The 19,046-nt window shown below is 33.2% G+C and overlaps 1 protein-coding gene across 7 annotated transcripts in view; it reads right to left on the bottom strand.

The window, feature by feature from the left end:
- OXR1 (oxidation resistance 1) overlaps positions 1 to 19,046 on the bottom strand; it is an 874,541-nt gene that overhangs the window by 41,982 nt on the left and 813,513 nt on the right. For all 7 annotated transcript variants that reach the window (XM_049700414.1, XM_004282931.4, XM_004282933.4 and 4 more), the window contains 3 exons: positions 15,783 to 16,543; positions 12,202 to 12,370; positions 6,477 to 6,639 (listed from right to left, as the gene is read on the bottom strand). In XM_049700414.1, the coding sequence (XP_049556371.1) occupies positions 6,477 to 6,639; positions 12,202 to 12,370; positions 15,783 to 16,543 (1,093 nt within the window). The remainder of the gene's footprint in view (positions 1 to 6,476; positions 6,640 to 12,201; positions 12,371 to 15,782; positions 16,544 to 19,046) is intronic.

The raw sequence follows: 19,046 nt of genomic DNA, 5'->3' as shown, positions 1-19,046 counted from the left end.
AGCCAATATATTTACACTTACACTTTCACTTAAATGAAAGCTTTGATTATTTGAGAAAATGTGAGTCATGTCAAGCACCTAAAAATGAACAAGTCATATCAGAAACCAAACACTGAATGGAACATATTTTTATCAATACTTTGGCAAGTGTAAGAAGTAAGAAGTAAACCAGAGTAATCTTCTAATAACAATCATTGCTTTTAAAAATGAAAAGCACTAATACATTATATAATTTACTATGGGCATGTAATTTTAGTAAATCCATATTTTAAAATTTAATCAACAAGGATAAACCTGGGGGTAAAATCTTACTAAACTTGTATTTTAAAATTTAACCAACAAACATAAGCCTGGGAGGTAAACTTTTAAATAAATCAATTAAAGCTAATTTAATAAAGTCAATTTCTTAGTTGTTTTGACCACTGGATGTTTTAATTAGTAGGTCTGGAGTATGAGAGATACTGCACTACAAGTGGTATAAAATTAACTTTAGAGATGAAAAAAAATTGAAAACTTTTTCTGCCAGCTCTTATCCCAAAAGGAGTGGAATGTCAACCCAAAGGAAGTGGTACAACAAGCAATTTTAACTTCAAAAGTTCTACTTTTGAGGCATGTCATCAAGCAGCAAGACTGGTACACTCAACACATGTGACAAGCTGAAACCTAAAACTTTCAGAGGATTCTAGTAGAGTGCCTACTGAAGTTGGTATTTGGGGTCGAGGGTAATAAAGCCTGAGGGGTGTAGTTATGTGCTATGGTACCTGGTGATAGGATAAAACTGATCTGTATTACCGTAGCATCATTTTTATTTCATGATAAGAATTTTAAAAGTTTTTTAGGTACATCAGATAAATTAAGAAGATAAATGCAAAATTCACATGAACCTTAAAAATAAAACAGGCTTCAAAGTTATTTCAGGCTTACTGTGGTAGGCACTGCTTTAGACTATACCACTGGACACTTGGGTACTTGTCAAGTACATCAAACTTTAAAGCGCATTTGATAGATAAGTTCAACAGGCACAGACCAATGAAAAAAAAAGTATGGAAGGCCTGGTATATTTCTTGATTTCCCTTTCCTTGTAGTGCCTCTGAGTACATAAGGTGATAGGAGTCCTTTGGTATGTAAGGGAGCTATGCCTGAAGTAACTATGTCAGGATTGCTACTATTGATAAGAACTCTTTTTAAAAATCAAAGCATAAAATGATTAAAGAAAGTTTCTCCACAGTGAAGCAAATTTATGTTTTTGGTGTGCAGATGCAACACCAAAATAAGGGGAATATTTTGAAAATGTTTTATACATTGTAACTTGCATGACAGACACCTGAAAATTAAAGTATATTATGACCAATATAGTCTGAAAGTATCTTTTGTCTTAGCATTATATATGTTTAACACAACACCCAAAGTGGTGGCTTGGGGTAGTACAGTAGTTATTCCACCTCTACTGTACAATGTAATCACCTGAGGAGCTTTAAAAGAACACTGATAAGTAGGTCCCACCCCAGGGCTTCTGATTTAATTGCTCTGAGGTGACCCTGAGTATTAAGATTTTTGAAAGCTCCCCCAGATGATTCAAAGGTTCTGCCTAGGTTGAGAACTTGGTGTGGTAAAAGGGTATAGTCTCTGAATTACAGATTAACCACTTTGAGGATTTTAGCTAAAATTAAGCTTAAGAAACAAGCTTAGAGAAATTATCTGTAAAATAAAGATAACAGTCTATGATTAAGTGGGATGCAATAGATCTAAATATTGATTTATAGGAAATTCAAGGCAGAAGAACATGTCAGTAAGGCTGTGGGGATGTGATCAGCAAAATCCAGACTATGGGACATTCTACAGGAAAAATATGATTTCTTAAAAGCTAAAATTACAAGGTAAAAAAGCAAAGCAAGGCAAACAAATGGAGGGAGAACCTACATCTACAGAGAATTAAGAGACGTTTTAACTAATCGGAACATCTAAACCTTAGTTGGATGCCAATTCAAACAGCAAACAGTAAAAATACATTCATATTACGTGTATTTTAAACATTTTTATCACATTTGAAGAAATGTGAACTGGGGAAAAGGAAGGATTACAGATAAAATAAGTTGAGAAAGCTGAGTGGCACATGCAAATACTATACTATTAATCTCTGTATTTATGTATTAATCAAATCAAAGCACAATCATCAGCAAACAGTAGGGGTCAAAATAGGCATCTTTTCCCACCTTTACCTGACACTGCTGAAATGCCATTAGTGTATTTTCCTTTTCAGTGAACATCCATAAAAACACTCCCCATCAAAAAAGCAAGTAATATTTCTCACAAAACTGCGAAGGCCCACATAAAATATTATCCTCAGTAAACATGCTCTACTGACTTCTTGCACTGAATACTGGCAGAAACCAGAAGACTCTACAATTGTTCCTTTTCAGTCGCAAGATAGGGTTATTAAACTACCAACAGCAGAAGAATTCATAATTAAGAAACTCAAGACAGTATGGTTAAAAAAGAAACAATGTTGAGGTAACCTGATGTTTTATGCTAACTATATTTATATTGACTAATGACTAAACTAGAACAATAAAGAGTACATATTAAATAACATCAATCTGTTACACATCTTGAGTTACATGTATAGTATTTCTAGATTCGTTCTCCCAATATTCAGGAATCTTAGTTCTAATGTATCTTAAGGGGTTCTTACTCCTGACAATCTTAAAATTTAGCTATCTTTTCTCTTTGCTAGTAAAGGTAGGTTTCTGCTGCTCTCACTTCTCTCTGGAATTCACTGTACAAATCTCTAATACTGTTCTCCTTTTTTTCCTTTTCTCATCATTTCTAATTCTTGAATTCCAACCTTTTCTAATTATCTTCAGAACTGACTTTCAATTTGCACATTTGGGATCTGAAATTGTTTCAAGTATTGTAGAATTTTTCTTGCTACAAAAGGTGCACATTTTAGTAATTTGGGGTGCCACAGTTAATGAATCCTTTTAGGGTAATGATGAGGATAGTGTAAGATCAAAGAAGAGTTACTAAAGTCAAACAGAAGTACCAGGGAAAATAATCCTGGTAGAGGATTAAAAAGGAAGATAATAATAATAAATCATAATATTTAATTATATTTAAATATTAATAATTGATAATAAATTTTCATAGTATCATAGTATATAGAAAAAATATGTTGTTACTAATGTGCACTGGAAGGAAGAACAAAGACAAATGTATTAAACTTACAAAGGTATGTTTCTTTAAACTCACTAGGAGAAAGAACTTTCTAACAGAACTGTCCTAAACTGAAAAGTACTGCCCTTTGAGGTAGTAAGTTTCTTATCACTAAATATATTACAGCAGAACCAAGAATAGTGTAAAATGTAAAATGAGAGAGGCTGAACTGTCAGTTAATTCCAACTTCCAGAGTCTATGGCTTTATGACAAAATATTTACTACAAGTGACATAAGAACTTATTTTAGGATACAGATCAATTTTTAATAAGTACAAGTTTCATTATTTATTTTAATCTATGTCCAAATTTATTCATTAATGCTGTAAGTATTTATCGAGGATGAATTATATGCCTGTACTGTTCTTAGCTCTGCAGATAGTGTATGAAACCCATAAAACCCTGTCTTCATGCCACTTACAGAGGTAGGGGGACAGGAAGGAAACAGAAGAGAAGTAGTAGAGGAGGTGAGTTTATCATATGCAGAAGTTTCCTCAATGTATAAATTTCATGTTAGCATGAAATAAATTCATCCTAAATTCTAAGTCACCTCTTCTCCGGCTGTAGGTAGAAATTTTGAATTACTCTTATTTTATATATGTCTCTAGTCAAATTCCTTTTTTAAAAAACATCCTTTTAACAATTAAAATACTTCTTATGTCGTTTTACATTTCTTGAAACCCATAGAATGTACAACACCAAGAGTGAGGCCTGAGGTAAACAACAGACTTCTGATGGAAAAAAAAAAGCAACAACAACTTTTTAGGTACTTAGTAGCTATCAGGCACTAGACCAACACTATACAAGAGAAATACAATGCAAGACATATGCAAGTACAAATTTTCTAGTGGACACATGAAAAAAGGAAAAAAAAAGTTAAATCAATTTTAATATATTTACTTCACCCAATATATCCAAAATATTATCATTTCAACATAATCAATATAAAAATTAATCACATTTTTTTCTTTCAATTCTAAATCTTTAAAATCCAGTATATATTTTGTATTTACAGATTATCTCTATTTGGACTAGCCACATTTCAAGTGCTCTACAGCTACAAGCGGCTAGGGGCTATTGTATCTATAGGAATTAGTATATTTTAACTACATCTCAATGCAGACACCAAATTTCATAGGAAATACCTGAACTTACTTAGATCATATTTAGATTTCATGAAATTTATAGTTGAAAGAATAGATTCATATATCCAAGTTGTTTCAAACATATTTAAACGTCATCCAATACCAAATCAAGTATCGGTTTTTACATTTAAATTATTTAAAAGTAAATAGAATTAAAACTTCAATTCCTTAGTTGCATTAGCCACGTTTCAAGTACTCGATAGCCACATGTCAACAGTGGCTACTATATTAGACAGCGCAACAAAATGTTTCTAGACAAGGCAGCAAAAAAAGTTTTTAAAATTAAATTTTTTATCATCCATCTTCTTTTTATTTGAATCAATTCTAGTTGAAAACAAGTGAGGGGACCTTTTTTTTCTTTAGAAATCATAACCTGAAGAGTCTTCCACAAGAACTGAGGCAGTTCCTTTGAATCAAAATGTCAATACTCAAAAAACTAATAATAAAAGTCTATTATTTCCAAAGTTAAGTATTCCAATCCCAAAGGAGAGAAAACTCTCAACTCCCTTACTTGATTGAAAATATTGCCATCCACCTTGCCACCCAAGTTAGAAACTTCACCATTACCTAATTGTCACTAAATCCTGTCTTATTAGCTAGGTAATACATTTTTAAAAAACTTTATTTTATCCCCTTCCACTCTACCTTCTATTGTTACTACCTTTGATCACCTGGGCTATTTTAAAAGTATCCTAAAGCTAATTTTAAATACATAGGGATTATTTTGTGCATGTGAACACCCATTTCATCACCAAGAATAAAATACAGACCATCTCCAGTACTCTATATAAAGTTCCCTCCTGCCCTTTGCCAAGCCAAACTCCCAGAAACAGGTAGTCTGGTGGACTTTTGACTAGTTTTGCCCTTATGAATTTTATGTAAATGGAATTATACAGTATATAGTTTTTTATGTCTGGCTTGGCTTGTTTTATTAAACTATTATCTTTGAGACTCATCCATGTTGTTGTTACCAATAGAACCTTTTTATTGCTATATTATTTGGAATTATATAAAATTCTGAAATTTATTTATCCAATCTCCTGCTGTTAGGTATTCAGGTTGTTTCCAGTTTGTGCCTATTGTGAATAAAGCTGGTAAGAAGATTAATAATGTTGGTTTAAATATTAAAATAACTCAAAATAAATGCTCAAAATATGTTAAACTCTTTTCCTCCATTATGTTGTAGTCACAGTAGAAACTGATGCTGTATATACCACAGAATGGACTTAGGCACATACAAAATCAGGTTTGCATTTTGAACAAAAGACATGCCATGTATACCTTCAATCATTATACATGTTAAGTACATACACAATACATTCATCACATAAACAACTGCAAACATTAACACCACATGGATAACAAAATTTGATTCAGTTTATTATCACATTTTAGCATCTGCTTTGTATTTTCTAACGCACAAAGAGATTAATCCAGGCAACCATAACAAGAGAGAAACTGGATACTGTCACCCACCCTATCAATCCCACAAGACAAAGCATGTAAAAACATAATATGTAATATTAAAAGATGGATCTAAGAGGGGTTATAAAAAGTTGATTAGTGTTAATCTGATCATTTAGACAAGCTCAGTAAATTTGAGCACATAAAACTTTCATTACTTAGTAAAATTAGCATCAGCTTATTTCCCTAGCACTACTGCTAAACTGATGTCAAGATAATGCTTTATGAGCTTATTAGAAAGGAGTGCTAATTTGCATGAATGAGTTAAATAACTGCTGTACTGCCTCCATGCAGGAGATAACATTAAAACAAATCAGAAACAAAACAAAACAAAACAAATCAGAGCTGAAATAAGTATTTTATGAAAATTAGTATAACAGCAGTTAATATTATTCTAAAGTTCACTCAATAAAAGGCATTTTATTGCTATAGGTTGCTTCTCTAGTATTTTAAAGGAAAAGGAAAATGACAAATAGGAATAAACCAAAGTTACTAATCAGATTTATTCAATAAACATGTATATACATGGACAGTGAACCTTTAAAAAATTACGCTTTTGTACAAAGATCACTTGCACTTTGCCTGTAACTACTATAAAACTATAAATTCACACAAAGCAAAAAGATAAATGAAATCTTCACATTTTTCCCCTTACCTCCCATTCTCTAGCTGCTGCTTCATTAGTAGAATCCTCACTTGTTTCCGATTCTTCAATCTTTTTTACTACTATAAATCCAGGTTCTCTGGTATATTCACCAGTATCTTCTGCATATATTTCTGGACTCCACTGAATGAAGAAGGCATACAAGTGGTCTGTCCTGTTAGAACAAGCGATTATTAATAATAGACCTAGTATTCTGTGCTGTTAGCTAGAGTTTAAAAACTATATTTGTTAAATATTTTCACAAAACTTGAAGACTTAAAATATACAAAATATATACCATGCTTTATTTAAAAATAAAACAAAGCCCACTACCAGGAAGACATTAACTTAAAATTTTTTGGCTGTGTTCTGTCAAGCTCTGAGAAAACTACATTAGGATTTTCTCAAGCATGGTTTTGACATGCTCAGATGCTGTCCACAGTAATGTTTCTTTTCTTTAAAGAAACTTAGTAATGGAAAGGAAAACTGAACCCACCATTTTGACCTCATTTACACAATGATCTAATTATATAAAATATAAGTAAACAACTAACTAATTACCAATTTTAAAACCTGGACATTATACAGATTTTCTCCAAGTCATTAGAAATTTAGTATGTTTAACTTTTATTTTTTTATTTTTATTATTTTTTTTGTGGTCTAGAGTTTTTTTCTTTTTTTTAACATCTTTATTGGGGTATAATTGCTTTACAATGGTGTGTTAGTTTCTGCTTTATAACAAAGTGAATCAGTTATACATATACATATGTTCCCATATCTCTTCCCTCTTGCGTCTCCCTCCCTCCCACCCTCACTATCCCACCCCTCCAGGCAGTCACGGAGCTGATCTCCCTGTGCTATGCGGCTGCTTCCCACTAGCTATCTACCTTACGTTTGGTAGTGTATATATGTCCATGCCTCTCTCTCGCTTTGTCACAGCTCACCCTTCCCCCTCCCCATATCCTCAAGTCCATTCTCTAGTAGGTCTGTGTCTTTATTCCTGTCTTATCCCTAGGTTCTTCATGACATTTTTTTTTTTCTTAAATTCCATATATATGTGTTAGCATACGGTACTTGTCTTTCTCTTTCTGACTTACTTCACTCTGTATGACAGACTCTAGGTCCACCCACCTCATTACAAATAGCTCTATTTCGTTTCTTTTTATGGCTAACATTCCATTGTATATATGTGCCACATCTTTATCCATTCATCCGATGATGGGCACTTAGGTTAGGTTGTTTCCATCTCCGGGCTATTGTAAATATAGAGCTGCAATGAACATTTTGGTACATGACTCTTTTTGAATTATGGTTTTCTCAGGGTATATGCCCCGTAGTGGGATTGTTGGGTCATATGGTAGTTCTATTGGTAGTTTTTTAAGGAACCTCCATACTGTTCTCCATAGTGGCTGTACCAATTCACATTCCCACCAGCAGTGCAAGAGGGTTCCCTTTTCTCCACACCCTCTCCAGCATTTATTGTTTCTAGATATTTTGATGATGGCCATTCTGACTGGTGTGAGATGATGTCTCATTGTAGTTTTGATTTGCATTTCTCTAATGATTAATGATGTTGAACATTCTTTCATGTGTTTGTTGGCCACAAACTATCAAACTCTTAGAGGAAAACATAGGCAGAACACTCTATGACATAAATCACAGCAAGATCCTTTTTGACCCACCTCCTAGAGAAATGGAAATAAAAACAAAAATAAACAAATGGGACCTAATGAAACTTCAAAGCTTTTGCACAGCAAAGGAAACCATAAACAAGACCAAAAGACAACCCTCAGAATGGGAGAAAATATTTGCAAATGAAGCAACTGACAAAGGATTAATTTCCAAAATTTACAAGCAGCTCATGAAGCTCAATAACAAAAAAACAACAACCCAATCCAAAAATGGGCAGAAGACCTAAACAGACATTTCTCCAAAGAAGATATACAGACTGCCAACAAACATATGTTTAACTTTTAAATACCAGGAACATTCAGTGTATTATTGGTTCAGGGATGATCCAACCTTTTAACTCTCTTGTTCCCCTTTTCCATTTTGTTTACTAGAGTAAAGCCTAAATCCCTGATAAACATTATTTGAGGGTCAGCAACACCTTTCAAACATGTATGTTTTGTTGGCTGTAATTAGCATGGATAATTGAAAAGTGATTATAAAACTCTCCGCTAGCACATACTAATCAATAACCACTGTTCTGGAAATTGTTTCTAAGTTAATAAAATTTTTTAATAATGTCATTTCTTATGTGGCAACTAACACTTTAAAAAGGTATAGCTCAATATCAAAAAAACAAACAACCCAATCCAAAAATGGGCAGAAGACCTAAATAGACATTTCTCCAAAGAAGATATACAGACTGCCAACAAACACATGAAAGAATGCTCAACATCATTAATCATTAGAGAAATGCAAACCAAAACTACAATGAGATATCATCTCACACCGGTCAGAATGGCCATCATCAAAAAATCTAGAAACAATAAATGCTGGAGAGGGTGTGGAGAAAAGGGAACCCTCTTGCACTGCTGGTGGGAATGTGAATTGATACAGCCACTATGGATAACAGTATGGAGGTTCCTTAAAAAACTACCAATAGAACTACCATATGACCCAGCAATCCCACTACTGGGCATATACCTTGAGAAAACCATAATTCAAAAAGAGTCATGTACCAAAATGTTCATTGCAGCTCTATTTACAATAGCCCGGAGATGGAAACAACCTAAGTGCCCATTATCGGATGAATGGATAAAGAAGATGTGGCACATATATACAATGGAATATTACTCAGCCGTAAAAAGAAACGAAATAGAGCTATTTGTAATGAGGTGGATGGATCTAGAGTCTGTCATACAGAGTGAAGAAAGTCAGAAAGAGAAAGACAAATACTGTATGCTAACACATATATATGCAATTTAAGAAAAAAAATGTCATGAAGAACCTAGGGGTAAGACAGGAATAAAGACACAGACCTACTAGAGAATGGACTTGAGGATATGGGGAGGGGGAAGGGTAAGCTGTGACAAAGCGAGAGAGGGGCATGGACATATATACACTACCAAATGTAAAATAGATAGCTAGTGGGAAGTAGCCGCATAGCACAGGGAGATCAGCTTGGTGCTTTGTGACCACCTAGAGGGGTGGGATAGGGAGGGTGGGAGGGAGGGAGACGCAAGAGGGAAGAGATATGGGAACATATGTATATGTATAACTGATTCACTTTGTTATAAAGCAGAAACTAACACACCATTGTAAAGCAATTATACTCCAATAAAGATGTAAAAAAAAAAAGGAATTAAGTATCATCTTTCAGATAATTTGCCTCTATGAAAACAAGCAATTGTTTTTTCATAAATTACTTAGATACAATACAGTTCAAAATTCTAATAAAACTAATTTTTAATGAACATTAGCCAAGGTGCAAGGACAACATTAAAATGGAAAATTCCATGCAAAAATTAAAATAAAACCAACAGTAATGAGAAAAACAAATCCTTACATTATTTTTAACTAAAGATATAATAGGGTTGAATATTTCATTGTAATCATCTTGGTATCGTTGGCAGATCTGAGTATCTGGCTCTTTGCCTTTCATGTACTCATGAATTATGCAAATCATACCATATTTTTAAATTATTCTAATCACAGTTTGTTGAATGCACAGACTGTACTGTATATTTAGGTGAGGGGGGAGAGAGAAGAATTTTATTATTATATTCCTGAAAGCAACAGTCTTCAGAGCAACATATAAAGACTTTCCAAGAGGTACACAGACACATAAGATAGTCCTAAGGGAAGTAATCTTATATTCTGCTTCCATATGTTAATCTTATACTAAGCTGCCTGAGAACAGTGTGGTCAAGACATCTTACAGATTGCCTGTTCTCTGCTTTCACTAAGGCACTATCATCAGTCATCCAGAATTTTACATGCCATAACCGTAAAAACTTCCTCGTTGCCCAAAGTTGGTACTGAGATGGGGAAAAGTTTTAAAAGACTGGATAACAAGTCCTTTGGCATATCAGGTGGTTTCTAATTCACTGATTCCCATAAAACTGGAGGAGTTTTTAATGAAGTTGTTCACTAATGGTCACTGAAAATAATTTTGATGAAACGTAAGTAATTTTGGAATATAAATAGAAACATGTTTAAAGAATTGACATTATAATAAAAATTTTCATAGACTTTTTTATGAACAAAGCTTCTCAATACTTGTAATAAAAAGAAAAAAGGGAGGGGGTAGAACTGAGGGGCTGAATCCTATCTCATCATTTCAATGAACAATATTCATCAATGGATACATAAACTAATTGGAGGAAAGCCCTAAATATTTTATTAAGGCATTTCCTATATTTTACTTTTTTATATGTAATAATTATGACAATTTATAATTTATGTTGCTTTGATGAGCTGTTTATTAGTAATAATTTTAATGATAAAATTTTCTTGTGTTTAATTAACATTTGGAATAATGCAGTTGTTGATAGACAATTTTCTCTTTGATTTCCACATGTATTGTGAGCAGAGGCATTGTGTATCTTTGTTCAGCACTACCTTTTCAAGTATGTTAGAACAGGAAGCAAAGCATAGCATAGTTTTAGAAGGCAGAAATAGTACCTTACTCTGGAGCAAAGGGTCACCATGCTTACTGTATATTATAAAAGGTTTAAGTTCCCAAAACTTATGGTTCCTCTTCTTTAACATAACCCATGGCACATGTAGCTGTCACTTGGCTTTCTTCACATCCAACTGTGGGGACTGAAGCTCAAAGAACTCATACAAGTGCTGGTACTGTGACTGCTGCTATTGTCACTCTGTTTTCTGCCAGCATGCATTAAACTGAGGCAGGCCAACTTGTTAGCAAGGTAGGGTAAGCCTTAGACCCTTTACTCTTTTGACAATAATCACAAAATTTTTAAATAAATGTAATTCCAGTACACACACACATACAGATAAATGTGTAAGTATAGGTAATTTGTTGCAAAAAACGTAAAAGGGAATAAAAATATAGTACCTTAGAGTAAGATTCTATGAGGAGGTATAATTGACATACAAATTCAAAGAGAAAAAGTAATGATGCAAATTTTAACTGTTAAAGAGCACATTCAAGTGGTGTTTAAATGGATAATGGTAGAAGGCAAACTGTTAACAATGTTTAGATCCTACTGAGTATATTTAAAGTATAAATGCAAGTTTTAACTTAAAATGTCAATATTTACAATGCAGTGATGACAGACATCCTTTAGAATTGCTTAAACTTAAGATGAAAAATTTTACTGTGTAGTGGGTATAAAAAATAGTTTGAGGACCACATCCTTTTAGTAGCTAATTTAGTGCTATGTATTCTATAGTAGGCATTCAGTAAGCATTTGATGAAATTTTTAAGAAGGAAATTATACATCATTACCTGCCTTGAGGTAGGGGCTGTACCAGTTAGTGTTTTGATGAACCTTCTTGATTTAAGACATTTTAAGTAAGTTTCTTTACTACTAAAACTAGGTATATGTTCACCTTTTTTGCATCAAACCATGAAAGGGACTAAAATTAGAAATGGGGTAAATTAAAGAGTGTAAAAGAGGAGCTAAACGATTTTGAATAGATTTAATGTCAGGTTTTAATCATAAACTATTTCAATACTTTGCTACTGGTGGGATGTAGTATACAAAATAATTTCAGTTCAAGGAATCTCAATAATGTTTTGAAGATTCTGTTGTTGTTTTACCTTTCTTGCGGCACAGCAAACCAATATTCATGTTTCTTATCTCTCTGTGCATACTGTTGCATCGTTGCACTTGCTTGAGATACAAATGTTTTCCTCATAGGTTTTCCAACTCTGAGACATAAGAACTTATGTAATCGATGCCTCCTCTTTTCTTTTAAAAGTGCAGAACCTAGAATTGAGACACAAACAGTGTTTATTCAATTCTCATACACCACGCTTGAATGATTTAAAATAATTTAGATTAAGTAATGCTTATCTCCAAACTTCTGACAAATAATTACAGAATAAAACATCAACTTACTGAATTCTCTTAAGTAGCTTGTATTTTTTCCCATCAGAGGCAAAGTGACAAGTACAGCAGGACTAATGAACTAATAGGCAAAGTATGAGCTGACGTTACGTCTAAGCATTAGGGAAAAGGCAGAAGATCCAGGAACTGTTGGCAAATTTCTGTTTGTGACACCCGCACTAAAGTATCACATACACATGCGCAATTTTCTGCATGTTCTTTATCAGCCTTCTAGAACAATATCTAAATAAGTCTGTAGAATTTTCAAAGGTTTACTGTAATATGGTTGTTACAGACAAAAATTTAGTAAAAAATCTTGTGAAGCTTTTATATGCATATGAAGGTGTGATAAAAACAATATGCTAGATTCAGCCATCAGTTTGGACAGCCTGAATTATCTCTAACCCGTCCAACCACAGATGCTGACATATGACACACTGAGAGTCTGACAACATGGTTCAATTCAGCAATCTAGACATTAATTAGCTTACGAAGGTGGCATTCTGTGAAGAAAAAGCACTTAGTTATAGTCAGGAGATCTGGGTACTAGTCATGGCTTTTTTTCTGTGTAATACTGCACAAGGTACCTCATCTATCTGAGCCCCAACATTTGCATCAGGTTAAAAGAGTGAACTTTTACCATTCTTCCCACAATTATATTTGTACATTTTTATATTTATATATTTTATAAGTTTATATATTTTATATTTTATAAGTTTTATGACATTATAAAGTCACTAAAGATCAGAAACTTTAAATATTTCCCTATTATAGGATCTCAAGTTACTTAAAATTAGTTACTTAAAACTAAGTTTCTTGTCCCCCCTCCATACACAGGTACAAAAAGAAGAAACCAAACGGTAACAATCCAGGAATACTTATCTAAACTATTTACCAATTTTTCTCCTTTTAGTATTTTGTCATAATGGGATGTCCCTCCCATCAAACCCTGCACCCAAACAAACCCAATAAAATAAAAGTAGTCTACTATATTATTGGGTCAAACGGAAATGCCTCATTTTATCTTTTTCAAAGTTTCAAAATATAAGACAACTATCAGACACAAATGTATCAAATAAAGATATTTATGCCAGCATTCTTTAAAACATCAAAGAAATATCTTAATAATATGAATTGTTAATAACAACTGAATGTCTTAATACAGAAATGGCTAAATTACAGGGCCATTAAACACCATGAAAGAATTATATGGATTCAAGTTGACCCTTGAACAACACAGGTTTGAACTGCACAGGTCCACTTATATGCAGATCTCCTTCAAATAATACATACTATAACACTACAATACATGGTTGGTTGAATCCATGTATGCAGAACCACAGATATGGAGGGCTGACTGTAAACTTACACATAGATTTTCGAATGTGGGAGAGGGGTGTGTGTCACCCCTTAACCCCTGAGTCGTTCAAAGGTCAACTGTATAATGACATGGGAAAATGTTTATTACATAATATACTAAGTAAAAAAAAGCAAGAAACAACACTACATACAATCCTGATTTTATATGAAAAATACATGTAAGTAAAGATACATACAAAAACTAGCAAAATTGTATGTGTCTGTGTATGTATATACACATACACACTAAAGATCAAAGATAAATATACCAAATATTAACAATGATCATTTCTAGGTGATGAACTCAAAGTAATTTTTATAAATTTTCTAAAAACTTCCTACATTTGTCAAATGTTCTTTAATGAACATTCATTAGCTCTGAATAAAGAAAAAAATTACAAAAGAAAAAATATTCAATCTTTTATAGAACTTCCTTTGAGTAAATGAATTCCTTAACATCTACTGAATATAATCCTTAGGTCTTCAGTATACCTAAATTAGACAATGCAAAGAAAATTCAGTGTTTTTAAAAACTGAATCAAACCTTTGTGTGTTACTGGTAGGAATGTAAAATGGTGCAGCCACTGTGGAAATCAGCTCAATGGTTCATCAAAAAATTAAACACAGAATTACCATAGGATCCAGCAAATCCACTTCTAGTATATATCCAAAAAATTGAAAGAATGAAATCGAACAGATTATTTGTACACCAATGTTCATAGCAGCATTATTCACAACGGCCAAAAGGTGGAAACAACCCAAATGTCCATCAACAAATGAACATATAAAGAAAATGTGCTGTGTACAGTAGAATATTACTCAGTTTTAAATAGGAAGAAATTTCTGACACGGTACAACACAGATGAAACTTGAAGGCATTATGCTAAGGGAAATAAGCCACACACAAAAGGGAAAATATGGTATAATTCCACTTATATGAGGTACATAGGGTAGAGATACGAATTCACAGAGACAAAACGTAGAATGGTGGTTGTCAGGGATTGTAGGGAGAAGAGAATGGAAGTTACTTTTAATGGATACAGAGTTTCAGTTCAGGAAGATGAAAAAGTTCTGGAAATGGATGGTGGCGATGGTTGTACAACAATGTTGAACGTACTTAATGCCACTAAATTTTACATTAAAAATGGTTAAACTGGTAATTTTTATTTTATGTATATTTTAACAATTAAAATTTTTTAATTAAAAAGACTGAAATCTAGTATTGATTAATCTAGAATCAATACTCCAATAGAATATGAGCAATGTTAGCTAAGATACTTGAGTTATACACCTTTTAACCCATAATGTACTAAGTGGAAGCACTGTATATTAGAAATAAAAGACAAACTATTACTATAATTTTCATAAGTAAATAGTATGAAAAAACAAAATGGTGTTTTAATTTATCCTTAGTACTGCTTTTTAAAGGAAAACATTTAATCAGACAATGATGGAACTTGTGGATACTTGAAAGAATTTCAGAAATAGATTTTTATGTCTAATTGCACTTTTTAAAAATGATGGGATTACAACTTCGGCAATTGCAAATTGCAATTAGGATATTATATATGAAATTTTAAAAGGTATTTTAATGATAAAACATATCAAGAACTAAAAGAGAAATGGAGAAATCAGAGGTATTATGGAACTTGTGAGCACTTTCAAGAAATAAATTGTTTAAAGACAGAATGCAGTGTGTGAGGAATGTTTAAACATGGTGGAAAAGATTCCCATTATGTGTACAATCCACTGTGGGATAAGAAAAGACAGGAGAAACCAGACACTATGTACTTGTCCCCAGAGAAACATCAGTCAAGGGCTACTAGATCATCCTTCAGAGTGGCCTAAGATACAGTAGCTTTTGAGTCAGTGAGGAAAGATGGAGACAATATGCAATATGATAAACTAACTTTATATATTCCTTAACACTTACCTTCTATATTGGTTGTTGCTATTTTATGCTTAATTTCTTTTTGTGACACCTGTTGAATATTTTCCCTTTGCTGTTTAGTTTGTTGCATTGTATGGGTTTTCCAGAGTTTCCGTAGCTCTTCTACCTCAGTCTCTGAGTCCTGATTTTGTTCCTTTCCTTGTTTTCCTTTGTTGACAATTGGCTTATGTTTAAATTCTATTGCTTCCCCACAGGGCATACTTTCTTTTTCACCTTCTTCATAGTGTAATGAATTCTCATGAAGAAGAAAATCCTGGTCTGCATTACCTTTTATACCTGTGCTTTGTTCTTTAGGACCTGAGATTTCTTGAAGATTATCTGTAGTCTGATCTCCTTCCTTAGTAGCCATTTCAAGATTATTTAAATCAGTTTTAAGGGAAAGAGTCCCAACTTCATTGGTAGTATGTCCAGAATCGGATTTTAAGTGGTCAGGAGTACTAGCAGCCTCTGTTATGACTGTCAAACATTCTACTCCACTCTGACTGATGGTTTGCACAGATTCTGATGACGCACCAGATGATTTATCTTGTCGCAGCTCATCTGAAGAAATAAGCTCCTCTCGTATAGGAGAGAGTTCTGATTCCGTGAACACATCTTCAGAAAGAGACTCCTCGGTGCTCCTAGGAGCAGTGCTGGCACTATCATTACCTGCATCGCGAATTCTTGAGTCTATTTCATCAGTATTACTTCTTGTCATTTTCTTCAAATGGCAGAAGTCCTTTCCTGATAACTGATCTATCTCTCTGTCAGTAAACAAAATTTAAAGTTATTACTTTTTAAATTGTAGAATTTTATTTTCCACAAACTTAACACTGAATTAATATCACTAAAAAGGCTTTCCTAAAAGGGTGTAGCATACATCTCTTAACAGCATATCAAAAATTTGATTGATTCCTATAGACCATGTAATTAAGTCAAGTTTTGCATCAATTGCTTAAGATCTGGGAAATATCAGTGTAAGATTTCCTGAATTGATCTGCCTGAAGAGAAGTTGAAGATACAAGTTCTGGGTGAAGCTATAATTCTAAACTAAAATTTATTCACTGATGAAATATGCAAATAAAATTTTGATTAAAATTTTAAATGTCTTAATAAAATAAAAATACACTGACTGATATTACACACACACACACACACACACACACACACACAGTGCTTATTTACATTTAAATAGAAATTAAACTAAAATAAATAACTCAAGTGCAAAGTTAAAAACCAACCTGAATAGAACTGAGGCAAAAGTGCTTAGAGGTTAGATATTAGCTAGCTGAATGGTTCATCATTACTTCTAGATTTCCATGTTTAATGGCATTTGTATATGCAAGCACTAATGTTCAATGGTTAGACAGTTAAGTTCTGGAAGGAGACAGTGTAAACACTGCATGAAATGCAAGTCAGCAACTCAAAATGATGGCTAAAAGTAGTTTCTGATAAACGGAAATTGCATGAGTTCTTTGGAAAAAGTATGAACATTTATGCAAGTCTGAGAATAGGAAAGACTGGAAGTAAGCCGACACACAATTTATTGGCTACCTCTGGATGGTGAAGTTGGGTAACCCTGTTCCTCTTATTCTAGTACTTGATATTTTTTATAATGATATGCATAATTTTCATTGTGCATAGGATAGGTAAAATTTATTTTTAAAAAAGTATTAATTAGTTGAAGTCCAGTTCCTATCTCTGCTTCCCTTGTACTGAGTGATTCACCTTAAGAAATGTATGTAAGCATCTAATCTGTGTTATTAAATGTGTAATAGTGTCATCTACTGGTGAGCCCCTAAAACTGCATATATAGGGTCTTGGAACTTGGCAAAAGTTTTGAGAAACTGTACCTGTAGATTTAATAAGACCCTTAGGTATGAGATAAAGTCAAGTAAACCTAACAGTATATAGATTTAGATAAGTGTTGTAACCTTATTTTTTTATGTCAATGATGCTGCTATTGCTCAGTATAGTTCCTGAACAATACCTTTGCAATTAACTTCCCAAGCAGTGTAAGACAGAAGAAAACCAATCAAATCTTACACCTCATTTTTACCATACATGACATTATCTGAGTTGTTGCCAAGTATTGTTTTTAATCAATTCATAAGGCAGCATTGAAAGATATTTCTTTTGGAGTAACTTTTTTAAAGGTTTGGATCAAATAGATGGTCTTTCCAGGTGATGTTGTGAATGATAAAACAGTGATTTACAAGAGGAAGAGCCCTATAGCATCTGTGTAGAATAGTTATGGATCATTCAGCATAATAGAATCCCAAAGTACCCTAATACAAATGGAAAAGCAGGGCAAGATAAAACGGATCTCACCAATGACTGGCAACATATACATACATATACTCTTCTTGTTTCTCTTTTAATCTAATCCTTCACTCCTTCACCTTTGTCTTACCCCTCCACCTGCCACAATAATCTTTACTTGCTGAGACTGATTTTGGATGATGATATATTAAATAGCTAACAGTAGAGGCAATCCTAGGAATAATCTGCACCTCTAAGGATGAGTTTACCAAGCCAAAACAGTATCTACTGGGGGGCCACTATAATGGAGACTGTTTAAATAAAAGATTTTATTCTACCACAGGTATTCTAACAATTCATGTAGTCTGCCTCAGAAACAAAAATAATTTGCTCTCCGTCTCTTTTGTAAGTAGTTCTGTCTCACAGGGGTTAATTTTAAAACAACCATTATCATCCCTGTGGGCTATTACAGGGATAGAAATCTCAGTATCAGTTAAAGTGAAGCCAGTTTTTAAACTGTTGACAAAGTCATGTATGGAGGAATGGGGGAGTTCTTTTCTATTACATATCAATTTTCTTCTTTTGTCCTTCCCTTCCTTTGTTTGTATACCTGTCTTTTATTTTCTTCTCCTTTTATTTCTTATCCTTCCCTTTTCTTTGTTATTCCTTTAGTTAAACACATTACTTTCAAAGGCTATGCTGACCTGTAGCCTCACATCTATGTTACCTGAAACACACAAATTCCCTAACCAGTATATTCCAAGGTTAACTCTTTAAATTTGTGCAATCTGTGGGTCTTCTTCCCTGTGTTTTATACTTTTCTGAGAGAAGGGTGCAAACATATAAATCAATAAATGACAAAGCTGCTCTGGCTTTATTAATGTCAGGTCTTTGCTCATGTGACCTCCCCCAAACCCCACACCCAACTCTTCAGGCTCTTCTAAGGAAAATTTGAAAGCTACCCTTGATTACTTATGTTACCTTAAATTACTAATAAAAATAATT

The sequence above is a fragment of the Orcinus orca genome, chromosome 17 (genome assembly GCF_937001465.1).
Source record: "Orcinus orca chromosome 17, mOrcOrc1.1, whole genome shotgun sequence".
In the NCBI taxonomy this organism is placed as follows: domain Eukaryota; kingdom Metazoa; phylum Chordata; class Mammalia; order Artiodactyla; family Delphinidae; genus Orcinus; species Orcinus orca.
This window is presented reverse-complemented; position numbering and strand designations above follow the sequence as displayed.